Source organism: Silurus aristotelis (assembly GCF_946808225.1).
Source record: "Silurus aristotelis genome assembly, chromosome: 17".
In the NCBI taxonomy this organism is placed as follows: domain Eukaryota; kingdom Metazoa; phylum Chordata; class Actinopteri; order Siluriformes; family Siluridae; genus Silurus; species Silurus aristotelis.
The window spans coordinates 9,220,975-9,244,413 of record NC_139590.1 but is presented as its reverse complement, the minus strand read 5'-3'; the positions used below and the strand labels follow the sequence as shown (position 1 = coordinate 9,244,413).

The 23,439-nt window shown below is 38.1% G+C and overlaps 3 protein-coding genes across 4 annotated transcripts; 2 read left to right on the top strand and 1 right to left on the bottom strand.

Annotated features, from left to right (window-relative positions):
* Nucleotides 1-468: 468 nt before the first annotated feature.
* Nucleotides 469-5,548, top strand: kctd13 (potassium channel tetramerization domain containing 13). Its single transcript, XM_083566280.1, has 7 exons — nucleotides 469-649; nucleotides 1,285-1,552; nucleotides 2,865-3,034; nucleotides 3,497-3,586; nucleotides 3,716-3,768; nucleotides 4,480-4,675; nucleotides 4,779-5,548. Exons 2-7 carry the CDS (start codon nucleotides 1,321-1,323, stop codon nucleotides 5,022-5,024), a joined length of 987 nt encoding a protein of 328 aa, XP_083422406.1. The 5' UTR covers nucleotides 469-649; nucleotides 1,285-1,320; the 3' UTR covers nucleotides 5,025-5,548.
* Nucleotides 5,549-5,690: 142 nt separating this feature from the next.
* Nucleotides 5,691-14,124, top strand: hirip3 (HIRA interacting protein 3). Its single transcript, XM_083566276.1, has 8 exons — nucleotides 5,691-7,794; nucleotides 7,991-8,111; nucleotides 8,195-8,342; nucleotides 10,172-10,903; nucleotides 10,990-11,177; nucleotides 12,781-12,931; nucleotides 13,015-13,113; nucleotides 13,772-14,124. Exons 1-8 carry the CDS (start codon nucleotides 7,727-7,729, stop codon nucleotides 13,960-13,962), a joined length of 1,698 nt encoding a protein of 565 aa, XP_083422402.1. The 5' UTR covers nucleotides 5,691-7,726; the 3' UTR covers nucleotides 13,963-14,124.
* An 866-nt stretch (nucleotides 14,125-14,990) lies between these two features.
* LOC310739984 (tryptase-like) lies at nucleotides 14,991-18,024 on the bottom strand. Of its 2 annotated transcripts, XM_083566286.1 has the most exons (6): nucleotides 17,887-18,024; nucleotides 16,890-16,910; nucleotides 16,510-16,661; nucleotides 16,057-16,325; nucleotides 15,773-15,915; nucleotides 14,991-15,670 (listed from the first exon to the last, which is right to left on the bottom strand). In XM_083566286.1, exons 2-6 carry the CDS (start codon nucleotides 16,890-16,892, stop codon nucleotides 15,401-15,403), a joined length of 837 nt encoding a protein of 278 aa, XP_083422412.1. In that variant the 5' UTR covers nucleotides 16,893-16,910; nucleotides 17,887-18,024; the 3' UTR covers nucleotides 14,991-15,400. The 2 variants fall into 2 exon arrangements, 1 of the variants encoding a protein (XP_083422412.1); XR_014537532.1 differs by lacking the exons at nucleotides 14,991-15,670; nucleotides 15,773-15,915; nucleotides 16,057-16,325 and having other exon boundaries at nucleotides 16,557-16,672.
* Nucleotides 18,025-23,439: the final 5,415 nt, after the last annotated feature.

The window sequence follows — 23,439 nt, the reverse complement described above, 5'->3', positions numbered from 1 at the left end:
TGTTCCATTCAGGGTGTTGTCCCAATTCACATTCAGTGTTTCAGGGAAAGGCACTAGATTCACATAAAATCTGACCAAGATGATTTATAATGTATACAGACAGCATGTTACTGAAATTGGTTACATTAATACTGTTCCAAATTGACAGTAAAACCTTATTTAAGCTGTAACCCTCCCGTGTTGCAGAATAAAAACAAAACAGTGACCTGTATAAATCAGCCATCGTGATTGGTTGAATTTCTGCCCCCGCTCAGCGTGCACCTGCATCACACAGGCCTACGCCCAAGCCGCGCACTACCGTACTACCAAGTGTATCTAACAAGTACGCAACCTACAGCGTCCATATTTGCCATGCACTCTTTTCTGGAGTACTCATTAGTACGCTAGTATGCTGCACTATACGGAGCGATTGCGCATGTCATTCGGGGAAAGGCGGGACTAAAAAGTGTGACAGATCTGCGTTTTGACCAATCAGGTTTTGACTTTGTCAGCCCCACACGGAAAGTGAACGATAGGAAGCGAATAAAACCTGAGTGCTGACGCCAAATAAAACGCGTTATTTCAAATCCGTATCGTATAGAAACATTAATGTGAATTTATCGTTTAATTGTGATTGTGCTTTAGGGCGCTTATTCCGAGAAGCAGCTCGGTAAGTATTTGGTTCTTCCATGACATCTATTAACTGTCAACATCATTAGCCACAGATTGAAAGTAAACTAGCATAAAAAACTAGCATTGTGCGCCTAGTGCTTGATCGTTGGTGTTTCGTTCTTTATTTAATTGTTCGCTCCTATGTTTTCATACGGGACGCGGAATTATTATAAGATAACTGAATATAAGAGATAACTGTAATATTCAAATAATAGGAGCAGCTATCATGATCATATAGGATAATCTGCCACTGCATGAGACCTGTCACTGTCTCGCCATCTGTCCCGAATGGCCTCATTTGATTTCAGGGTGGAAACGGGTATTAAATGATAAAAGATTAAATACGAAAGCCCGAGGAACAGCGAATCTGACTGCACAGTGGCTCTCTGAGTAACATCTGAGACTACTGTGGGTTTCATATGCATTTCTGCTTACTGAGAATAGCAGCAGAATGACTCAGGCTTGTTTTTATATTACGTTATATCCTGGGCGGTGACGTTATTTGTGCTTCTTATTCATGTTCCTGATGCTTTGACAAGCTGTTATTGGCCGAGCTCTTTTGTTTAGCACTGGAGTACAGTTAATGTTAAAACTGCTCTGTAAAATATCTGATCAACTATGTTTCATATGTAGGCAGTACACGTGAAGAGTTGCACTGCTTTTCTCCTGATGTCTGCCGAAGCTTCTGGTGGGAATGTGGTGCCAGAGGCCAGCTGTGACCCTCCATCCCCCAGCCACGGTGTCGAGAAGAAAACAGGACCAGGTCTGGCTGGCAGTAAGTACGTAAAGCTGAATGTTGGTGGATCTCTGCATTACACCACAGTCCAGACCCTCAGCAAAGAGGACAGCATGCTTAGGAGGATTTGTGATGGAAGTGTGGAAGCCACCATCGATCCTGAAGGTAAAATATTTTCTTATTTGTACCATTTTAATGTGATGCAGTAACAGTGAAAATAGACACTTTTTTGCCCTACTTCTAAACCGTGTCAATGAGAATGATAACCAGGTTTTATTTGGATTGTTTTAACAACATATTGAATTCAGGCTGTTAATCAGGATTTTTTAAATTAGTAAATAATTTTTTTAGTAGTTAATATGTTGGGCTTCTGATTAGAAGGTTGTGAGTTCAAATCTGTCCACCACCAAACTACCTCTGATGGTCACCTGAGCAACTCTCAACAAGTTGTATAAATGAGAGAATTGTAAGTTGCTCTGGATAATGGCATCTGCGAAATGCCGTAAAATGTCATTTTAAATGTAAGGTGTTGAATTAAGACACACCCTATGGCAATATTCACGTTGGAAGCGTTTTATAAACGCGAGTCAGTGTGCACTGCTCATGAAATATCGAGTCAGTGTGCACTGCTCATGAAATATCGTTTTACGATTTGGAGGGAGATATCTTTGTATATCTTTAACCTTTTATATTTTAATCTCTGTACAAATTATAAACATTAGGAATGCACACCAGTGTGAACAGTGTGTTGATTTCCTGCTACCTCTTCACATACCTGGAAAATAATGTGTAAAACCAGGCAACTCCTTGTTTTTTTTTTTTTTTTTTTTTTTTTTTTGCATTACATCGTCCTATAAATCGTTTTTTTTCTTAGGTTATACACATGTATGTTCTTGACATTATACAATGTTCATATGTTACAGATTGCAATCTAGAATAAAAGGATTAAGGTGGTCATGATTTGTGGTTGTAGAAAATTCAGGTCAGTTCTACAAAGCTTTTGGGAAGACCTGCGTTAAACATTGAATTTCAGATTTACAATGTGAGTTTAAGTTAACCACATACTTCTGATTGATACAACTACTGATTGCACTGATTGCCAATAATTTCAGTATAAGCGCTATAAAATGTTTTGTTTTTTACTTGTGATTTTAGCCTTAAAGACCCAAACCAGTGTAAGATATGTATGATAAAGCACATTGAGGGATAATATAAAATGCTAATTAATTAACTATACATTTATGAGAAGTTACAAGTTAATGGCTTCATTTTTCTAGGTCTCATTTTGCCACTGGTTGTGTGAATCATCTTGGAATTACAATTTTGTTTTGCATTTACTCTTTAACTAAACAGGGTTCCCGACTGAAAATAGAAAAGAGCCTTGTTCCTCGGCAACAAAAAGAACGTGACTGTTTCACTGTACACAACGCAGCAGTTATTTAGCTGAAAGTAATCAAAGCATCTTCTTTATCTCCAGGCTGGGTGGTGTTGGACAGATGTGGTCGGCATTTCTCCCTTGTACTGAACTTTCTACGGGATGGCACAGTGCCACTCCCAGAGAGCCAGAGGGAGCTGGAGGAGGTACTGAAGGAAGCTCAGTACTATAGACTGCAGGGTCTTATCCAGCACTGCCTTTCCACACTGCAGGTATGCCTATTTGGACAACTAAATGCCAATGCTATAATTACAGAATAAAAAAGTGTTGAATGTACCACATGGTGTAATCAGATTGTGCAGCTAGGAAAGTGGCGCTTATTATAATAGCAACGCGAAAAGACACACACTAATGCCTATGGTTTTGCTGTTGGCACATGAGTGAGTGCAATGGTCAGATATCCACATGACCATATTTAGTACATGCAATAGCAATGAATTAATTATACCTTCGGAGCCTACTGTAGTTCTCTCTTTGCTCTGAAAGCCAGTTCAATATTTGTTTTTATGTTGCCAGCGTGTGGGAAATGTTGGGAAATAATATTCTTAAATTAAGAAAAAGTGGCCTAATGTATTGTTCTACATCATGATTTACACATGACTTACATCAATTCTCCTTTTATTAACAGATATTAGGTCTCTCTCAAGGTGTGAACAATTTTTTTCATCCTGTAGAAACGCAGCGAAGTTTATGAGGGAGGCTGTCGCATCCCCATGATCACTTCTGCCAAGGAGGAACAGCGGATGATCGCCACCTGCAAGAAGGTGAGAGAAATTTGTTTGCCATTGTAGGCATGCGGGCATCCAGATACATGTGCTTATAAAGATATGTTAATCTTATTGAATCATTTCTTAAAAAAAAAAATAATAATAATGTTTTTCATTCTGTTTCAGCCTGTGGTGAAATTGCAGAATAACAGGGGGAACAATAAATATTCCTATACCAGGTACTGTCAGCACATACATGCTATTTTTTTTATTTTTTTTTTACAATGTCATCATACAAAACATAAATGTTAATAAAGCTGTAAACACAAATAATAAAAAGGTGCTTATTTTGAGAACACTTGGATAACCAACCAAAATCCTGATAATCTCAGAGCTATCTGGGGACAGAAGTCCATGGAAGCCCGTTTCTGCCACATAAAAAAAAAAAATTGCCTTATTTTGGCTTTATTTCTCGCAATTCCGAGAAATTTTTAAAATCACGTTTTTAAAATCACGTTCACCTAAAATAGTCCTTTATTATTTTATCCATTGTTTCACAGATCAATTGGTTGTAGCCTATTTTATTTTCGTTGTGTAAAGCTTTCTGGCACTACAAAAGAGGGTGACGCTGCCCATATGACTAAAAAACTTCAGAAATGCGAAAATAATGTCAGTTTCATTAGAAATAAAGGTACCTGCCGCATACTTCTTAAATTGCAGAGACCAAAATGCAAGCAATACAACACTTTGTACCAGCTTCAAGGTCAATCGCTCATCAGTTTTGGAGTTGCATTCAACAAGTTTCATGAAGTACGTTGGCCAAGTGACAAAATGGCTTCATGCTTAGGTATTAAGACAAGGGAATATGAAAATTCACCATGCCCTGGATGCCTGAACTTTCCATGTAGTATGTTTGATTTTGGTGCACACTATTTCTTTTGCTTCTCCAGTAACTCCGATGACAACTTGCTGAAGAACATTGAGTTGTTCGATAAACTGGGGCTGCGCTTTAACGGTAGAGTGCTTTTCATTAAAGACGTGCTGGGAGATGAAATCTGCTGCTGGTCCTTCTATGGAGAGGGACGCAAAATCGCTGAGGTTTGCTGTACCTCTATCGTATATGCCACTGAAAAGAAACAGACCAAAGTAAGCAAACCATACATACTATACATTAGTAAATTGTCTATTGAAAGTTTTTTTATTTTTTTTTATTTAATCTAATATATTTGTATATTTTCACTTTTCATAGGTGGAGTTTCCAGAGGCACGCATTTTTGAAGAAACCCTAAACATACTAATCTATGAGAACGGTCGGGGCTCTGGAGGCATGGGTTTATTGGACTCGGGTGGTATCTCGTCTCCAGGGGTGGGTCAGTCAGAGGAAGATGGGGCTGGGGTGGGGGGTGGAGACAGACGTGTAAGAAGGATCCATGTTCGGAGACATATTATGCATGACGAAAGAGGGCACGGACAGCAGACTGTGTACAAGGACTGAGCATGGATCGAGGGAGAAATGATAACTATGAGTAGTACAAAGTGCCTAATGGTACTATAACAGGAAAATTGTGAATAATTTATATGCAGGGACTTACTAGAATGGTTGGGGGAGGGGGAGGGTTGGTTGAGCAATGATGGGAATGAATCTTCGGTACAGTAACACTGCACTAAGAAATAATCTCATGAGCCACAGTGTGGTTGTTTTTTTAGGATGAATGCACATAATTCGATTTTGTTCTGCTTCATTTATATTTATTATTCTGTTAATTTATTGTCCATAATTTTCATCTTTTTTTTTAAATATTATTATAAGAATATGTGTAAAAACATGTGTAAACATATTTTCTATGTGGATGTGTGCACGTTTTGGGTGAAAGCTGCAGAAAGGTACTTGGACACGACTCGCACTAGACTAATGTATGATGCATGTTCCTGTTAAAGACGATGTTGTCCTGGACCTTTCCTTAAATCAAAGTCGTCAAGTGGCTTCTCAGATAAACACACCAGGGTTTTTCAACTTTATCCTCTTAACTTTGGTTGTAAAGTGTGATTGCGATAGATGGGAATTTCCTGTGTTTCCCAGTTCTAAAAGAAAGATGAGGAAAAACGTTCACTTAAAGCACATCTCTAATGAGGGTATAAGGGCGGTTGCAAATTCCTGTCAGAAACATAGTGTATACATCATAAAACTAGAGCTGTTAAATCTGTTAGTAAAGAAGAGACTGACCTCAGACTTAAGTGGTTTAATGCATCACTTTCTAAAAAGATGTATGATATGTTTATGCCCAATAAGAGCTCTATAACTATTCTGGTAACCCTCAACTACATAGTCTTTCATAGGTCTGAAAAATCCTAGGAGTGAATATATAGTGGTTTCGATCTTGATCTTAAAAGTCCTCCAAAAATAAAGGAAATTTATTTTTGCATGAATGTTTATAGATCGAAACAAACTCAGTGCCCTTAGACTTCCATTATTCCATTATTATTAATTATCTGGAACACATTTCCTTTTTTTTTTTTTTTTTTTTTTTTTTTTTTTTTCTTTGCAAAGAAACATGTTAACAAGTTATGTTCTAGAATGAAACAGTGACATTGATTTTAAGGCGGTTTATCTCAGTTTAAAAATGTGTGTTTCATCAGTCAGACAGGAAATGTCTGTGTTTTTTGTTTAAATCAAAAAAAAAAAAAAAAGCCCTATAAACCAGTTGCAAATCATTTCAACATTTTTTGAATATGGACATGTCTGACGATTTACTTGAGGACTGTCTAAAATGATGATTTGGCCATAGCAGGTTTTCTATGGTCAGAAAATCATCCAAATGGACTAACAAACCTGGGCAGGAGTTATCTTTATGTATCATTGTATACAAAACTGCCAAACATTGTAGCATATCCAGTAGCAGACCGTCCATTTTTGGTTTAAGGTATACACAGACAGTTTGTCTGAGCCACTAACCCTATTTATTATATTTAAGTAAACAATTTATTTGTTTTATGTAATGATCATTGCAAAAAAATATTTTTTTTTCAAAAAGAAATTTTTTTTTTCTAACCTGAAAAGAAAACCTGTCACTGAGTCACCATGATATAACTTGGTGGAAACACATTCATGCAGACGGAGCTGGAAGTGGGTGACTGGAAGTTCAGTTATGTATACGACATTCACTCTTAATAATAACATGGATATAAAGACCTGTTATTAACATGTCAAACAGCTGTAAATAGGATTCAAAGTGTTGTTGCACATGACCACTGTTATATCTTAAGTATCTCATGGGAATTGTTCTTATTACCAGTGAAACAATGTAATGCTTACATTCAGTCTGGTGTATTTTAAAATAAGGAATACATGTTCATATGTACAGTGTTATTATATTTTGATGGGTATAAGATCTTAAGATTTATTCTGTAGCATGTCATTGCTGCCCATAAATAATGGTGGTTGTTATTTTATCCACAGGTTCATTAATAAAAAAAAATACATTTTGTACATTAATAATTTATAAGCCTTATCAAATATTTGATGAATGCTTTGCAAATAAAATGTCTATATGGATTTCCTTAAAATTAAGCCAGTTTTAGAAGGGGGAAAAAAGGTGTCAGGATTTAAATCTACCCTGAAACAAACGAAAACATGAAATATGCAAATATGAAAAACATGTTTATGATGCTAATTTCTTTCTTGGAGCATTTTAGTTCTTGCCACGAGAAGGTTTAGCATTTGTGTTGTTTTAGATTTAAAGGAAATTTGTATAATGCAATATTGTAGTAACAAATCCCCGAATGCTTTCAGAATAGATTGCATTTTAAATGTAATTGTACCATATTTGTATGGAGCAAATTCACAGGAATGGATCCATAGCTATTACATCACTTATCGCCCCCTGCACGATTTGTTTTACTTTGTTCGTGTCCGGGACGTGCATTGAGACAGTTCAGGGACGAAGACACGCCATCATAATCGTTGAGAAATAAACTAAGGATTATTTATGGTTCAAATAGTATGGCGTGACACTTTTTTTTTTTCGAGGCATTATTTTGTCACGTCATGAAGCCCCACCTAAACAGGAGTACGTGATGACGCAGTGCGACGTGCGCGCGACCGCGAGAGAGCGCGCCAAACCTGGAAGTGCGCGACGTCTTCGCGTGTTTTTTTTTTTGTTTTTTTTTCTTGCAGTGACTTGACCTTACAAATTAGACATGGTTTCCGAGGCCGAGGCTATGCGCAGTTTCGTGTCCAGAAAGCTTCACAGTTGCTCAGATCTCAGGTGAGCGGACTTTCTTTTTTGGATTAAAGCTTCTTTGGCAGTATATTTTTATGACGTAGGCAGAATTTGGAGGGAACCAGCGCGTGCTCGATGCAAGCTTGTTGACTTTTTATGCTACAAATCCCGGATAGATATTGATGCATCTTACTTCCTGTTATTAATGTGATTCCTTGAGCTCTACTCTGTCCTCGTGTAGTACTTTGACACTTGGCATACTGCGAAAGAAGTATCTGGAGCATGTGGGCAGGGATTCGCTCGCTGCAGAACACAGACAGCTGCTGAAGAAAATCGTAGAAGAGGAACTCTTGAAAATGCAGGTATGGATCATCTCGATTTCTGATCGATGGTCACGTTTCTCGGTTGTTTAAGTCATAAGATTTGACCTCCTGCATCTTTACAGGACAGCAGCAGTGATGATGAACCTTTAATAATAAGCGTGACGCCACCACACAATCGAAATAAACGTAAAAGGGAAGATAATGAGGAAGAGGAACAAGTCGCAGATGTGTCAAGGAAGAAGAAATTACGTTTTGCGACAGATCCAACAGGTGACAATATCATGTTTATATTATCTGAGTGGTGATTTGAACCTCGTTTACTGGCCCTGGTTACACCTGGTATTAACAAATAAACAATTGGATCACACGTGTAAGAAGGCATAGGGCATGCATTGTGATCTGTTTATCTGATGCATCTTGTGCAACCATCTAGACATGAACTGTCTGGGGTCTGTTTGCCAGGTTTGAGCTTTTCACCCAGAAGTTCTGATGAAGTGTAAATTGCTGCTGATAATGCATTACAGGGCAGTATAACACTTTGAAGGAAAATCACTCCTTTTAATACATACATGAGCGCACAGATGATTAGCTAGTGTCACCGTGATTGACAGGGGACAGAGAGTATGGACAGTTTGACTCCAGCAGGTCATGCGCCTACAGTATATGTAACCCAGTGTCAGGCTGTAGATTTCACACCTAGACCTTTAGTGGTGTCCTACCTAAACTAATCCACCTCTTAATACTATCATTATGGTGCTATGGTTCTTTTTCCTGCCTGTACTCTTTAAACCTTTTATCTTTTGTACTTTTGGATCTTGTTGCAATTAATAAGGTCATGTACGGGACATGGCCTGCACCATGCTTTTGCTACTTTAAAAAATGTAGAGATGGGTGGGAACAGCTAAGGCCTGGATTTGAGGCACTTGTGGTGACTTTATGCTAGGAGGTTATGGACAGGCCAAGGCCAGGACCATAATTAATAAAAAATTAGAAATAGGTGGGAGCAGCTGTTTTGTGAAAGTGTGAGAAAGCAGGGGTCTTTGTGCAAAAACCTAATGATTAATAGGTCATGGACAGGCCAAGACCTGGACCATGCCTGAGTCACATGTTTTTGAGGTTCTTGGGAAACACTTTTGATATAAAAAAAAGAAAATTAGAGACTGTGTGAACCCTCACTATTATGCCATTGGCCTTAAAAAAAAAAAAAGTATGTAATTATTGAAAGATAATAGTGGCGCATGAAGAGGATTTGCCCATAAAAAGTAACAATTTGTATAAATTTTGTAGAAAAGAGTATAAAATGGCTGTGTTTTTGGGCACTTCCTTGGAACTGCCTGACTTTGTATCTGCTGAAATAAAGCCTCACTCTTTGACATCACAAGCCTGTCTATTATTTCTGATTTATGCTTTAACTTTTTTTACTTAATTTGTTGCTTTTGTTTTTAATTAGCCATGACAATGCCACCGCTATAGAAACCATCAATATTATAGAGAAACATTGTATAACAGAGCGCTGCATCACAGACTGGTATCTCATGCAGTGAGAATGAATGCCATTACTACAGCAAGGAACCCAATTAACACAATTCAACAAGTCTCCTTTCATTGCAGCCACAGCTTCACTGCCTGCATACATCATCTCTAGCACAAGCATCAATATTAACCTCCTAAAAGGTTTTCTGTGCTTTTTTGTGCATTCTTCCCGTGCATTATGGTTTTCCTCAGGATTTGAAATTAAGGCAAATTGTGTGTTTTTGTGCAAATTGTGCACGGGAGAAAATTCTTCTCTGTCAGACATTGTGGAATGAAAACAGTTAAAACCACATAAATACATTTGAACTTTTGCAGTTTGTTACAGATGCAGGTTGCGGTGGTCCACTCTCTGACCATCCAATCATAGAACATGAAAATGCTGGTGTGTTTCTAAGCCTTCTAGTGGGCCTCTGAGTGACCAAATTGTCGTCTGATTGGTTAAATCAACATAGGAGCATAGATTTGAATCTAACAAGAGCCCACGCTGTTTTTCTGCTGGCCTTATGGCAATATGTGATGTGATTGGATTGAAATTTTAAAATAAACTTGCACCCTATTTGTTTCAGATTCTCCAGACTCTGGCATCGAGAAGGTAGCAAATGAGGAACAGCTTAAAAAAGTAGAAAATGATGAAAGTGATAAAGACTTGGCACAAGTAGAAGAAAAACAGAATAAAAAGGTTCAAAGAAAGAAGGTAAAAGAACAGCGCAATGTGAAAAGCAGTAGGAAGAAGGAAACAAGCTCAGAAAGTGCTGAAGAAGAGGAGAAGGAGAAGAAGAAGAAAAATAAGGTAAAGAAGAAGGGGAAGGTTTTAGATATTGAGGAAGATGATCACATTAGCTCTAGTGGTTCAGATGAAGACAAAGAAAATCATCAAGCAAAAGCCAGAGGTGCAAAGACAAAGCAAAATGAGAGCTCTGACAGTGAGGAGGAGATAAGCAATGAAGACAAAGAAAATCAAAAGAAAGTGAAAGCTAAAGGTGAAAAGAAAAAGGAGAGAGAGAGTTCGGACAGCTTGGAGGAGGTGAGTGGTGATGAAATGGCAAACAAGAATAAGAAAAAGGCTGTTGGAAAAAAGAGCAAAGAATCGGAGAAGAAAAAAGAATCCAAGTCACTGGAGAGTGAGGCAGTGAGAAAAGTGCAGAAGGAAGTCTTCGGGAGTAGTTCTGATAGTGAAGATGACGAGGTGATGAAACCAGCAGAAACTAGTGACAGCATTGATGATGAGGGTGATACTGAAAAGAAAAAAAAGAAAGATCCTGAAAATGTATCCTCTGATGAAGAAGTAAAAGAAACAGGTACCAAGTGTGTCATTTTATACTTGAAAGCCATTCTTGGTGTTACTGTGGTGTTTTCTCATGTTTATCATTTTGTTTTTGGGCAGTAAAAGGAAAGGATAAAGACAGCGAAAAGGTGGATGACTCTGACTCCTCCTCTTCTTCCTTGCCCTCTCTGGAAGAGGATGAAGGAGCAGTGGAGACGAAGCCCAAACAGGAAGAAAAGACAAAGAAAAAGCACATGACAAAGAAAAAAAACAGTGAAATAAGTGAGAGCAAGGCCAAAGGAGGAAAGGTAAAAAATGAAACTTCTTCATTATTTGTCTTCCGTACATATTAATAGTTTTTGTTTTCTAACAATTTTTCTTTAGATACTTAATTGGCAAGAAATGGCTTTCAATTATTTAATTTAGCAAATTCTCAGTTTTATGCCAAATTTTATAGCTGTTGCATTTTTTGAGCAACAAATGAAAAGATAAGGCGTGCAGTTTTAGGACAATATTAAGTGTAATGTTTTTAACACTTCAATTCCAAAAAAGGTGAGATACTATGTAAGAGATAAATAAAACCAGAACGCAAAGATTTGCAAATCTGATAAAACTATATTGAAATCATATAGAACATAGAAGGTATTTTTAAAATCAGATTTAAGGTACAAAACAGGTCATTTTTAATTTGCGGTGAGGAATGTTGTCTTATTAAAGCTAATACATGATTCTAGCTGCTCAAACCTCCTTGGTCTTCTTTGTATTATTAATTTCATGATGCGCCAAATGTTTTTGTAAAATTGTGAAAGGCTGGACTTTCTACTACAAAGCCATACTGTTGTAAGAGATGCGGTATGAGGTTTAGCATTGTTTTGCTGACATATGCAAGTCCTTCCCTGAATAAGATGTCATTTGGATGGAAGTAAATGTTGCTCTAAAATATTAATATACATGTGAGCATCGATGCTGTCAGAGTTGCAGGCTTTTGAACTTAGCACTGATGACAAGCTGGAAGGTCCCACTCCTCTTTAGTCCGGAGGACACAGCGGCTGTGGTTTCCAGAAAGTATTTAACATTTTAACTGATCATAGAACAGTTTTCCACTTTGCCTCAGTTCATTTTAAATTAGCTTTGGCTCAGAGAAGATGGTGGAGTTTTTTAATAATGGATCAGATATGGCTTCTTAAAATTACAAAGATTTTAAAAACTTTGTTCACAGAAAATATAATCTGGATTTGTTAGAGCCAATGCAGTGATTTCCATTACAGAATCAAGCCTGATTTTAATGCAATGCCACCTGACGGCCGAAAGATCATAGGCATCCAAAAGTTATTTTCACCCTTGTGCTTTGCGGAGAGATTTCTCCAGATTTTTGAACATGAGAGATTTAAAGTTTATGTTGAGGAACATTTATTTTTAAATAGTTTTTCAAATTGTAGTCATGTTTTTTTGCAGTTTGATGAACCTCTGCCCATCTTAGCCTGTAAGATACCCTTTTTATACCCAATTATGTTACTGGCCTGTTGACAATTTAACTAATTAGTTGTAAAATGTTTGTCTAACTGTTTGTTTGGAACATTTACTTTTGTTGCCCTCTCCATTTTTTAGATGTGTCGCAACCATCAAATTCAAAACATGCCTTTTTTTTTTTTTCTTAAAATGATATGTTACCTCAGCTTAAACATTTTATGTTTCATTTTTTTCTATTGTGAATAATATATGGGTTAATGTGACTTGCAAGTCATTTCATTCTGTTTTTATTTACATTTCACACAGCATCCCAACATGTTAGGAAATGTTTCAGTGACCTTTGAAGTTTTTCAATGCACTTACTCTGGATAACCAAGTTTACAAATGCATGATCAGGAATGTATTGACATTCTGTCTGCTTTTTTGTCTCTTCATTCACAGGATGATGAGAATAAAGCCGTGTCGAGACTTAAGCGCTACATCGGCCTCTGTGGTGTGCGGCGTAACTATAAAAAGCTATTAGAAGGCTGTCGCTCAGTGAAGGCCAAAGTAGCAGTGCTGAAGAAAGAACTGGAAGAGCTGGGGGTGGAAGGTGATTCTTAACTCCTACAAATCTTTTATTGTGTGTGGAGTGTATGTATAATGATAACAGCTGTCATTATTTGTGCCATTTAGGTCAGCCATCTATAGAGAAGTGTAAGAAGGCTAGGATGAAAAGAGAAGAAGCTCAGGAGCTGGCAGAACTGGATGTCAGCAACATAATTACCACTCAGGGTATAGCATTAATATACTCACTTTTTTGATCCACAATAGTCCCATCATGGTTTGCATAAAACTTTTAGGATATCTGCTTAAAGCATGGATTAAGAATAAAGTTCTCACAATGCGCTGTCCTACTGCTGTGAAGGAATAACACACTAATGGCACCATGGTAAAAATTTAAGGCTGAAGAAAATCGAAGTAGGTGGCTGAAGAAAAACTTTCTAAAAAGCACAAAATATCAGGTAAAATGGAAGAATTTTTGTAGACAGCCTTGTGAATGATTGAACTTGTTCCAAAGAAATAAAATAGGACACATGTGGAGGAGAAAAAGGAACTGCTCATGATTGAACCTCCTCAACAAGGTGGTGTAGCCATGTATGGTTGTCATGTGACTGCACACGGCAACTACAGGACAAACATACACTGATGCATAAACTTAAACCTGACACAGTTTAACGATTGGCGATGTCTCGGGTATGGCATTTCACAGCCAGGAAAGATATTGATGACTGTGGGATGAGAATTTGCAGCCAAATGCTGGACACCTCACTTCATTTTCATTTGAACTTTACTGAATGGTCCAGCTATAAATCAGTTCTAATTTCTAGTGGGTTTTTTTTAGGATACTTTTCTTTTGCCACCTGTGTAAGTTCATGTTTTTGAATTTCAGGTCGTCCTAAACGGCGAACTTCGGCATCGTGGCCCAGTGTTAAGGGCAGCTCAACGCCTATCTCAGCCTTCAAACGTGTGGTAAACTCCGATTCAGACAGCGAGGATGGCAATGCAGATAGAGGGCGCAAGAGAGCAACAGACTGGAGCAACTTGCGTGGGATTATCAGCGATGACGCAGACAGCAATTAGGCAGTTTTCTGTGTTTTCATAATGTGTTCAGTTCAAGACTTTGTTTAATTTTCTATGTTTGTTGCCATATTTCTTATGAATAATATTTATCAGTGCACTACTTTTTATATATTAATATTCTTTATGCAATTTAAAGAAATAATAAAGAATTGTCATTTGTAATTTTCCTCTTTTATTTGTTTTACATTTAAATTTGTTCATGTAAATCTAAACATTTATCATGTAAATCATGCAGACACACGTGAAGAGCTTTAGGTAACTTTTAAACCTAACATTTGATTTGACAACGAGAAAGAATTGAGCTGTTTTAAGAAAGAACATACTAAATAAAACTCACTCACACAAGGTGAGCATAAATACATCTCAACTTGCATTAAATAATGACCCTTAAGGTGGAACTTTTGTCCAGTCTTCATCTGTGCACTAATGGTGAGTGTGTACAGTATCAGCATGTAGCCTCAAATTCCTGTTTTTGGCTGATGGGTGAATGTGATGTGGTTGCCTGCTGTTGTAGCCCATCCACCTCAAGGTTTGATGTGGGTACTGAGATGTTTTCTGGTTTCATGTAGTGTTAATCTGAGATACTATAGACATCTGGTTAAACCTGTCTGCTCATTCGTCTCTGCTTTTCCTCATCAGCATGGGAATATTTCATTCTGCAGCTCCTTCACTAACAGTGTATTTTTGCACCAGTCTGTTTAAGTTCTAGAGACTTTGTTTTGTGCAAAGTTTTCATATTGGCAGTTTCTAAAATACTTAAACCTGGTATCAACAACTGTCATGTTAAAGTCATAAAAATCAAACTTTTCCCCTCTTCTAATGTTTGATGTGAACATTAGCTGAATCTTCTGATCTGTGTCTGCACGATTTGTTGCATTGTGCTGATGCTTTATTATTGAATGATTGGATAACTACATTAATAAACAAGTTTACATGATTTCCTATTGAAGTGCACAGTGAGTGTACACACCAAAGCATTCAGAGTAAATGTTGAAGAAAAAATCCTGATTGCTTTAACAATCTTTTAATTACCGTAAGATAAACCTACTGTGTGAATGAGGAAATACAGAGTTTTTCCATTCTAGTATTTCCTTGTCCCTAGTTTTATATCTTATCATGCAATATGATGTAATGCAATTGTTGTCAATGAGTGTACCAAGTACATAATTTGGTTATATCTTGTTTGGCAAACAGCCGTTTCACTTATGGACATGAATCACATGTTCCTAATGATTTCTTATCTTGTAGTATATAATTCAGCATCATTTCAAGCTTATTTAGTATCCCAGACATTAGCAGCATTAGCAGACATTAAAATAAATTAAAAACTGCTGAGTAAGTCATGTAAAGTGAAAAAAAAAAGTAAAAAGTACAGTACAAATCTTTAATTTTGATTTTGACACTTTGATTTTGTTAACTTATTAGAATAAGTGAAATACTAGAAGATAGAGAGATAGGAGAAAAAGAGGATGAGAGAGGAAGAAAAGAACAGACAGAAGAGGTTGGGGGAGCCACGATTGCCATTTGAGACATCAACAAATCCAGGTGTTTTGGTAGTGATCTCGCTCTTTATCCAGTTTTGGTACTGAGACACTCTGGTGTACACACCGGGGTAATTAGGTAAAGCACAGCCATAGCCAAAGCTCACAATCCCACCCTGAATCCAGGTTGTGTTTTGCTTGAATACTAGTGGACCTCCAGAATCACCCTGCATGGACAACAAGCTGTTAGCTACTGTACATATCTGCTTTTTTCCCCCACATAGCACTGTACTGTGATCAGACACAATAGGATAAAGTTAGTTTCTTGCCTGGCATGAGTCCTTGCCCCCCTCGGTGAGGCCAGCACACATCACATTGTCTGTGATGAGATCACCGTAAGTTTTTGCACAGTCACGGTTACTGACAATTGGCACCTGCACCTCCTGCAGGGTTTCAGGAAGCGGCAGCGGCACTGTGGAGATCCATGGTGAATTATTTCGACCAAAATGCTTTGTTGAATCAACTTTGAATCAACAATTTCCTTAGGGGATCAATAAAGTATTCTAATTCTGATACATTAACAAAGTAATTACACCGATTATGGAACACTCACCTTCAGAGTTAACATTACCCCATCCTGTGACCCAAACTTTAGTTCTAGATGGAAATTCACTCTTGATTCCTGCCAGGCAGGCCGGCATGATATAGTTGTTAAAAGTCACTGGAGCAGAGAGCAGGAGTAGTGCAATGTCATTATTATTATTTCTTGAGTTGTAGTTTGGGTGCCTTATTGTTTTAACAACTTTCCTTTGTTGCATATTAGGGTTTTGCCCCTGCAAATTTCTGATTCCTAGCTTGACTGTAACCTCATAAAGCAAAGGGCTGAAAATCAAAGATTAAGAGATTCAGTTAGAATGAATGAATAGTCTACTGCTACCTACTGCCATATAATGTCACATGCCTTATCTTGCCAACATTAATACTTCCAATAAATGTCCATACACAATGTTACTTCCAGTCAGCTACACAGTGTTTAATGGGTGTTTCACAGTTGTCTTCACCACACCTTTTGAAACAGTGAGCAGCAGTTAAGACCCAGATCTCATTGATCAGGCTGCCGCCACAGAAATGTTGGGTTTCTATCTGAAGGCTGACCTGCCAAGGCCAAGCCCCAGGCACAGCATTTCCACCACCCACAATCCTGTTGTTCAAGGGAGGCTGACCACATACTAAAAAATAATAATAATAATAATAAACCAGGGTACATTACCTTTATTTTGTCCAATGTAAGGTTGGAAAGATTACAAAATAGTCATGAAAACACATATACACAATTCTAAACACAATTAAACACAATTTTATAAAATCTAATTATTTTGCCAAAATACTGTCATAATTGTTTTGCTTGTCTCAACTATGTTTGTGTTAATTCAATTCGAAACTTACCATTTAGCTGGGATAATGATCCTAATTGGGAAGGAGGAGAGAGATTGAGTCAAGTCAAGTCAAGTCAAGAGGCTTTTATTGTCATTTCTACTATACACAGTGGTACACAGTACACAGTAAAAACGAGACAACGTTCCTCCGGAACCCTGGTGCTACATTAAACAACAACATAGAGCTAACAACACAACACAAGCTACATAAAGTGCATCGAGTGCAACCTAGTGCAAACAGTGCAGACGAAAAACAGTACAGACAGACAGTGCAGACAAACAACACAAGACAACACAATACAAGACACAAAACCCAAGATAAGAGTACAGTTACACTTAATACTTTTGGATCATTTCAGGTGTAACAGGGTAAATGATTCGAAAAATGTGATTAAGACTGAAAAGAAAAAAATATCAATAGGGCTAGATTGGTTAAATGTACTGTATATGAAATATAGGAAAAAAGAAAAGAAAAGCGTATCCATTTTTAATATAATCTATGTGGTCTGGCTAAAATGTAACTACACTTTGTAAATATTTGGTCCCATGTCAAATGTCTACACTCTCACCTAACCTAAGGCAAACGAAGACATGTCATACAAGTTCAAAGTCTAACTGCTTTACAACTTGCTTTAAATCAGGTCAGAATAAAATTTTTGTACATTTTGTACATTTTGTACATTATTGTACAAATCTGTTTATTTATAATTTGTATATTTCCTTGTTTTGAAGGTGAAACACAAATGTATACAAAATATAACCATGATTTTCTTGAGACATCTGTATTTACAAGCTTCATCAACAGGTTTGTGAAGAACTTTTCCAAGACAATGTTACTGCTTTAGCTTTAGGTCTATGATGTGTAGTATATATCGTATGAAAAAAATAATGATTTATTCTGTACATTATTGCTTATAAAGTACTGAGATTTCAATTCAGCAAATATTTTGTCAAATTGAGAATAGAAAATAATGAAAATAATCAAATATAAAAGTCTTTGCTCCTACCTGTAGTGTTAAGGAGTAAAACACAGACACCACACACAACTTTCTATAAATTAATTTCCATGATCTTGGGTCTTCCCTGACTTCAGGTAGCCTTCTTTCTCTTGTTTCGTGTTTCTACATCTAAGATGATCCTTCTCACATTCCAAATATATGTAATCTCTTATCTTCCCTATCTGGGTAATTTACACGCCCTCAGGAGTGGTTCGTTACACTGATCTAGAACTAGTAATAGGAAAAGATTTATCTTAATTACATCAAATAGATTAGATAATTTTTATTGTACAGACTACAAGTACAATCAAATTAATTTCAATATCTAACAAATTGCGCAATGGTTGTGAAGTGTGGAAACAGCAGACAAATAAAATGACGAGCCAGTAATGAATATCATTTAGTAGTAAAACACAGACATTTGTACAGTCTGCTAGAACATGGCATGGCCATGCAAACACACACATTCACACATTAATTCACAAACAGGCAAATTTTATATTGCAAGTCCGTCCACAAACGTTTTTTAGACAGTAGGAGAACAGTGATAATAATAGTAAGTGATTAACTTTATCATAAGGTCAAATTTGAACAGTATTTCAAATGTGCATTAAAATGTGTGTAAAGATGATTTAAAAAAAAAATGATATGCAGCTACCATTAGAAATAAAAAAAGATAATAATTAAATGAATTTAAAGAGTAAACATGTAAGGGTTGTAGAATAAAAATATGAGAAATATAAAGATTATAATAGCAAAATAAAATATAATTAACAATTGAATGAAAAATTGCATAAATAAATAGAAAAATAAATCCTGTTTGAATCCAGTGAGGCAAATAAATTGTGAATTGGAACACCTAATAAAGGCCAAGATGTACGATTTGAAACATACACTATATTTCCAAAGGTATTGGGTCACCTGGTCATAAATATGGTATGTGATTTTTGAGCATTGCATTCCACATTTAGTCCTGATTTACTTTTATAATTTCCTCCACTCTTCTGGGAAGATGTTCCACTAGATTTTGGAGTGGGCTTATGGATATTTGTTTTTATCAGCCACAAGGGTATTACGAAAGGCGGGTACTGATGTAGGTGAGGTGAGGAGGCTTTGAGTGAAGTAAGTCAAGTCAAGTCAAGTTTATTTGTATAGCGCTTTTCACAACAGACATTGTCTCAAAGCAGCTTTACAGAAAACAACAGTGAAGGTGAATGGTGTGCGTTTGTCCCTGATGAGCAGCCGTGGCGACAGTGGCAAGGAAAAACTCCCTTAGATGATATGAGGAAGAAACCTTGAGAGGAACCAGACTCAAAGGGGAACCCATCCTCATTTGGGTGACATCAAAAGTTTGGTCATAAATCTTTCAACAATACAGAACAATTTGTGATCATCATAGATCCAGCATCAGCTTCTCCATGCCAGGGCCTTTAAACACTCGGCATCTACTTCTCCATGATCATCCATAGGTCCATAATCTTCACGAGGTGGGACGTGACTGGAGCTGGCCAAACCTCAGGAAGCCTCGGGATGGGGAGAGAAAGAGAAGCAGTGGAGAGGAATTAGCGTAGCTGCTGTTCATGATATTAACAGCACAAGTTGATAATGTGCATGTGATCAGATGTTCTGGAGCACAAGGTTGTGATGTGATGTGCGTGATGTGTGTTATGTGTAGGCTTTGCTAAAAAGATATGTTTTTAATCTACACTTAAACTGGGAGAGTGTATCTGAACCCCGAACACTGTCAGGAAGACTATTCCAGAGTTTAGGAGCTAAATGTGAAAATGCTCTACCGCCTTTAGTGGACTTTGCTATTCTAGGAACTACTAGAAGCCCAGAGTTTTGAGATCTCAGGGAGCGTGACGGATTGTAGCGTGTTAAGAGACTGGATAGATACATGGGAGCCAAACCATTTAGTGCTTTATAAGTGAGTAGCAGTAGTTTGTAGTCTATTCGAAACTTAATAGGAAGCCAATGTAGGGACGATAAGATTGGGGTTATATGATCGTATTTTCTTGACCTAGTAAGAACTCTTGCTGCGGCATTCTGAACTAACTGAAGCTTGTTTATTAATGATGCAGGACATCCACCTAGTAATGCATTACAGTAGTCTATTCTAGAGGTCATAAACGCATGGACGAGCTTCTCTGCATCAGATATAGATAACATATTTCTTAGCTTAGAAATATTTCTAAGGTGAAAGAAGGCTGTTTTTGTAACTTGATTGATGTGATTTTTAAAAGATAAGTTGCTGTCTAAAATAACTCCCAGGTCTTTTACCGTTGAACTAGTAGTTACAGAACAACCGTCTAAATGCAGGCTGAGATGCTGGAGCTTCTGTGTACTATTTTTTGGGCCGATGAGCAAAATCTCCGTTTTATCAGGATTTAATAGCAGAAAGTTATGGGTCATCCAATCTCTTATTTCTTCAACACACTCAGTTATGCGAGCTAATTGAGCTGTATCGCCTGGTTTGGATGAAATATATAGCTGGGTATCATCAGCATAACAATGGAAGCTAATTCCATGCCTTCTAATAATATTTCCTAATGGAAGCATGTATATTGTAAAAAGCAGGGGTCCCAGAACTGACCCTTGTGGCACGCCATAATTTACTAGCATTATCCTGGATAGCTCTCCATTTAAATCTACGAAATGGTAACGATTGGACAGGTAGGATTTAAACCAGCTTAATGCCTGTCCCTGAATACCGATGTAATTCTGTAAGCGATCGAGGAGAAGATCATGATCTATAGTGTCGAACGCAGCACTAAGATCTAGTAAAACTAATAGGGAGATGTAGCCTTGGTCTGAAGCTAAAAGCAGGTCATTAGTGATTTTAACTAGAGCAGTTTCTGTGCTATGATGGGGCCTAAAACCTGACTGAAACTCTTCAAAGATATTGTTCTCCTGCAAGTGGTTACATAACTGGGCAGCGACAATCTTTTCTAAAATCTTAGACATAAATGGGAGATTTGAAATTGGTCTGTAATTCGATAGCGTGTTTGGATCCAGATTAGGTTTTTTAATGAGGGGCTTAATAACTGCTAACTTGAGGGATTTAGGGACATGACCTAACGATAGTGAGGAGTTAATAATATTTAAAAGAGGCTCACCAGCTGTATATAACACTTCCTTCAGTAGTTTAGTGGGAATTGGATCTAACTGACATGTTGTTGATTTAGCTTTCATAATAGCATCATACAGCTCTTCCTGTCCTATACATGTAAAACAGTGTAGTTGTGGGGTTGTAAGTACGATTGTGTCGGGAGATGCTGTCAGAGGTTGAACTGCCACAATTGTTTTTCGAATGTTATCTATTTTTTCAGTGAAGAAATTCATAAAGTCTTCACTACTAAACTGTGATGGAACACATTTTTCAGATCCCTGATTTGTTGTTAATTTAGCGACTGTACTGAAAAGAAACCTGGGATTGTTTTTGTTATTTTCTATGAGTTTGCTCAGGTGTTTAGCTCTAGCAGCTTTTAGCGCCTGTCTGTAGCTAAGCATACTGTCTTTATACGCAATTCTAAATACCTCCAATTTAGTTTTCCTCCATTTTCTCTCCAGATTACGTGTTGTTCTCTTTAGGGCATGCGTATGACTATTATACCAAGGTGCAGGTGCTTGTTCTCGAACCTTTTTTAACCGGATGGGGGCAACAGTGTCTAAAGTGCTAGTGAGGATAAGGTCTATGTTGTTCGCCATCTCATCAAGATGATCAGCATTTATGGGTTTAATGTGAAACTGAGATAAATCAGGCAGGTTATTTATGAATCTGTCCTTAGTGGTTGGAATAATAGTCCTACCAAGTCGATACCGTGGTGAAACACGGTTAATCTGCTCTACCGGTAGTGTGTACAGTAGGAGATAATGGTCTGTGATGTCATCATTCTGAGGTAAAATATTTATATCAGTGACGTCTGCTCCGTGGGATATTATTAAGTCTAGTGTGTGGTTAAAACGGTGGGTTGGTCTGGTGACGTTTTGTTTAACTCCAAAAGAGTTTAGTAAATCGACAAATGATAATCCTAGGGCATCGTTTTCATCATCTACATGAATATTAAAATCTCCTACAAGCAGCACTTTATCAAAGCTGATCAGGAGGTCTGAGAGAAAACAAGCAAACTCATGAAGAAAATCAGCGTAGGGTCCTGGGGGTCTGTACACGGTGACCAGAGCGAGTTTTCTATGCATCTCTGAAAGTGCAATTTTAAGAACGAGCACTTCAAATGATTTAAAGCTGAATCCTAATCTCTGACTAACATTAAGAGAAGCACTATAAATGGTTCCTACACCCCCCCCCCCACGACCAGTCTGACGGGGCTCATGCTTATAAACATATCCTGACGGTGTAGACTCGTTTAGACCCATATAATCACCTGGTTTAATCCAGGTCTCAGTGAGACAGAGTGCATCGAGATTATTATCTGTGATCATCTCATTTACAATCAGTGCTTTGGGTGCAAGTGATCTAATGTTTAAAAGACCGAACTTTAGAACTTTGTTGTGTTTGTTTATCTGGCATTTTTCAGTTTTAACTGCAATAAGATTATTTCTGGATCTTGTGTATGTAATTCTTGGTTTTACTACCCGAGGAATAGATATGGTTTCTATAAACTGGGCTGTGTGTGAACTTGTAACTATTTGGTCTGTAGTATGCGTGTTCTTATAGTTGAAGATTTCTTGATGTCTTACCAGTCAGATGGTGTGTAGTATCCTAGAGATGTTATCTGATAGCACTGCTGCTCCAACTCTGCTGGGGTGCAGGCCATCAGGGCGGAAGAACCTAGGACGCTCCCAGAAACAGTTCCAGTTATTAACAAAGAGAAGTTTATGTTCTCCATGACTGTAACCATTCAATTAGAGCTAAAAGTCTACTAAACTTCTCAGCCCCTCGCTGGTAAGTGGGAAGAGGTCCTGACACAATGATCCTCGTTGTGGGTGATGTGCTGCGTACCGTCTCCACCAGGATCCTGAAGTCCCTCTTTAAGATCTCCGTTTGCCGCAGCCTGGTGTCGTTTGATCCGGCATGGAGAACAACCGCTCCGAAGTTCTCGTTCAGGATCGCGGGTACCTGCGCAGCGACATCCAGAACACGAGCACCAGGAAAACAGCGAGTGTGCACCTTACCTTTAGCTCGGGTAGCGCGGACATGCCGGACGATGGAATCTCCGAGAATAACAGTGTCGCGTTCCGTCTCGCGGAGGGGGACGAAGCGGTTCTCGGTCGAGATCTCGAAGGCCGGTGGTTTAGGTGGAGACGTCCTCGATCGGGGCTTGGCTTGTCTCTTCCGCCGCGGCCGCATCCAGGGTCCATGTTGCACCGGTGCCGGAGTTGTAGGTGCGCTGGGCCTGGGCATAGAAGCACGCGGAGTTGATGTGCTGGGAGCGTTAGGTTCAACCTGGGAGTTTACCTGGGATGAGTGCGCGTCCGCCCGGGATGTTTCCAGCGCCGCTTTCCGCTCTCGCAGCCGGTCATGCTTTACATGCAGCTCGCGAATCTGTTTCTCCAATGCCTCCATCTCCAACGCCACCGTTTGCAACTCGAACGAGTCCTCAC

Excerpts from the sequence above, each read along its gene's own strand:
- kctd13 (XM_083566280.1), top strand. The coding sequence starts at position 1,321 with ATGTCTGCCGAAGCTTCTGGTGGGAATGTGGTGCCAGAGGCCAGCTGT. Across the intron at positions 1,553-2,864 it reads AGCCACCATCGATCCTGAAG|GCTGGGTGGTGTTGGACAGA; the intron begins GTAAAATATTTT and ends CTTTATCTCCAG. Across the intron at positions 3,035-3,496 it reads ACTGCCTTTCCACACTGCAG|AAACGCAGCGAAGTTTATGA; the intron begins GTATGCCTATTT and ends TTCATCCTGTAG.
- hirip3 (XM_083566276.1), top strand. The coding sequence starts at position 7,727 with ATGGTTTCCGAGGCCGAGGCTATGCGCAGTTTCGTGTCCAGAAAGCTT. Across the intron at positions 11,178-12,780 it reads GCAAGGCCAAAGGAGGAAAG|GATGATGAGAATAAAGCCGT; the intron begins GTAAAAAATGAA and ends CTTCATTCACAG. Across the intron at positions 13,114-13,771 it reads CAACATAATTACCACTCAGG|GTCGTCCTAAACGGCGAACT; the intron begins GTATAGCATTAA and ends TTTGAATTTCAG.
- LOC310739984 (XM_083566286.1), bottom strand. Across the intron at positions 16,326-16,509 it reads GCTGCTCACTGTTTCAAAAG|CCCTTTGCTTTATGAGGTTA; the intron begins GTGTGGTGAAGA and ends TTTGATTTTCAG. Across the intron at positions 15,671-15,772 it reads GGGGCAAGGACTCATGCCAG|GGTGATTCTGGAGGTCCACT; the intron begins GCAAGAAACTAA and ends TTGTCCATGCAG.